The sequence below is a fragment of the Pygoscelis adeliae genome, unplaced genomic scaffold, assembly GCF_000699105.1.
Source record: "Pygoscelis adeliae isolate BGI_AS28 unplaced genomic scaffold, ASM69910v1 Scaffold160, whole genome shotgun sequence".
NCBI lineage: Eukaryota > Metazoa > Chordata > Aves > Sphenisciformes > Spheniscidae > Pygoscelis > Pygoscelis adeliae.
In genome coordinates, this window is record NW_008824035.1 from 6,143,622 (window position 1) to 6,145,162 (window position 1,541).

Below are 1,541 nucleotides of genomic sequence, written 5' to 3' on the forward strand. Positions count from 1 at the left end.
ACCAAGTTATTTCATTAAAAGGGTCAATTAGAGCAGCCTACCGAGAGCAAGCGACAACTGTCCTATCACTCGGAGAATTTGAAGTATTCCTGGAGAAAACACTGTCAACTACACAGGAGAGAACATTCCTCTGCTGGCAGCCAGCAAGTTATGTAAACTGTATGCAAAACCAGTCATCTATCTCCACCTACCTCTTCCATCTCAAAGGAGTCCTTCTGCTGCAGCATTAGATTCATTATGGACGGGTTTGCGAGGGGAGCGCAGGGGTCTCTACCTGGCGATGCCGCGGGCAGCTTTTGCGTCGAGGTGCTGCTGTTGGATGTACTGGAACTGCTGCTGAGGCTTGGCAAGTCCAAAAGACCAGATTCTTCACACGGTCTATCCTGAGTGCTTGCCAACCTGCTGATCTGCACATCTGCTGGAGGCACAGTACCCTCTTGCTTATCATCAGTCCCAGCAGGAAGGTTTGCAGGTTTACATGTGTCCGCAGCATTTGTCTGACTACTGGCTATCTCCTCTTTTACAGTAGCCAAAAAAGAGGGGGAGTCTTTCTTTTTAGAGTATTTTGGTAATTTAGATTCATTTTTAACATCATTTTCCTCGCTCCCTGGTTCAGCTGGACTTCTCCCTTTTTCAACAGGTGAAGGAGTTGAGCAGCCACTACCATCGGCTTGCTGTGCGCTGCACAGATTGAGCTTAGACAAGGTCTTCATTAACCGACTGGCTGTATTGCTGCGATTTAAAGGGGGGGGGCTGGATGCCTCTTTGCTGGAAGACACTGAATTCATACTACCAATTTTCTGCAAAGGAGTCCCAGAGACTTGAGAATACAAAGAAGAAAAAGCATTGGCCACAGTAGTAAGCACTTCAATCTGACGAAAACGACCTGCACAAGAATAAAACATAAGGCAGTTTATGAGGACATTTGCTGTCATCACATCCCAGACCTGTTGATCCATCTCTACACAATGGTTTGAATTCCCAGAGACAGCTCCTTCTTCGTATCTGAAGAGGGAATTTTCATCATAACCTCTGCCCACCCTCACCCCCAAATCTCCTCCTGCTTATATCAAAGGTCACAAAGGTTGACTGAACCCTGCCTAGTCCTGTAACATGAGTGATACCACACAGTATGAAAAAATGGAAAAAAACTTTGCAAGAGTGTTTGGTAAATGCACAAGGAAAACAGCAAGGAAAGCTTTCACAGAGTAAAAAAGGGACACAGGTATATGAGTGCAAGTTAATTTACAAAGTGCTAGGAAGAAAAGGGTTACTTGCATTGCTCTCTCCATCTACAACTACAAGAGGACATTTCAGCTATGCCCTCATTTCAGCAATGCTCATTACTGACCTAACAAAGCTCCTGTCCAAGTCAATAGAAATACTGGCCCAGATTTCAACAACTACAGAAGTAGGTCGCTGCTGACAGATTTCAAAAATCCTACCCGGATACTGGAGAACATGAGAAAAAGACGGAAATTCCTATTCGTTTCAGTGCTCTAAAGCTACAACAGAAAACAAGCTTAGGAGCAAGAAGCAGG

General features: G+C 44.9%; 1 protein-coding gene across 1 annotated transcript in view; it reads right to left on the reverse strand.

The window, feature by feature from the left end:
- The window catches only part of SSFA2 (sperm specific antigen 2), a 36,216-nt gene that overhangs the window by 28,508 nt on the left and 6,167 nt on the right, over positions 1 to 1,541 (reverse strand). Inside the window, exon 6 of the mRNA XM_009332273.1 lies at positions 192 to 886. Within this exon, the coding sequence (XP_009330548.1) occupies positions 192 to 886 (695 nt within the window). The remainder of the gene's footprint in view (positions 1 to 191; positions 887 to 1,541) is intronic.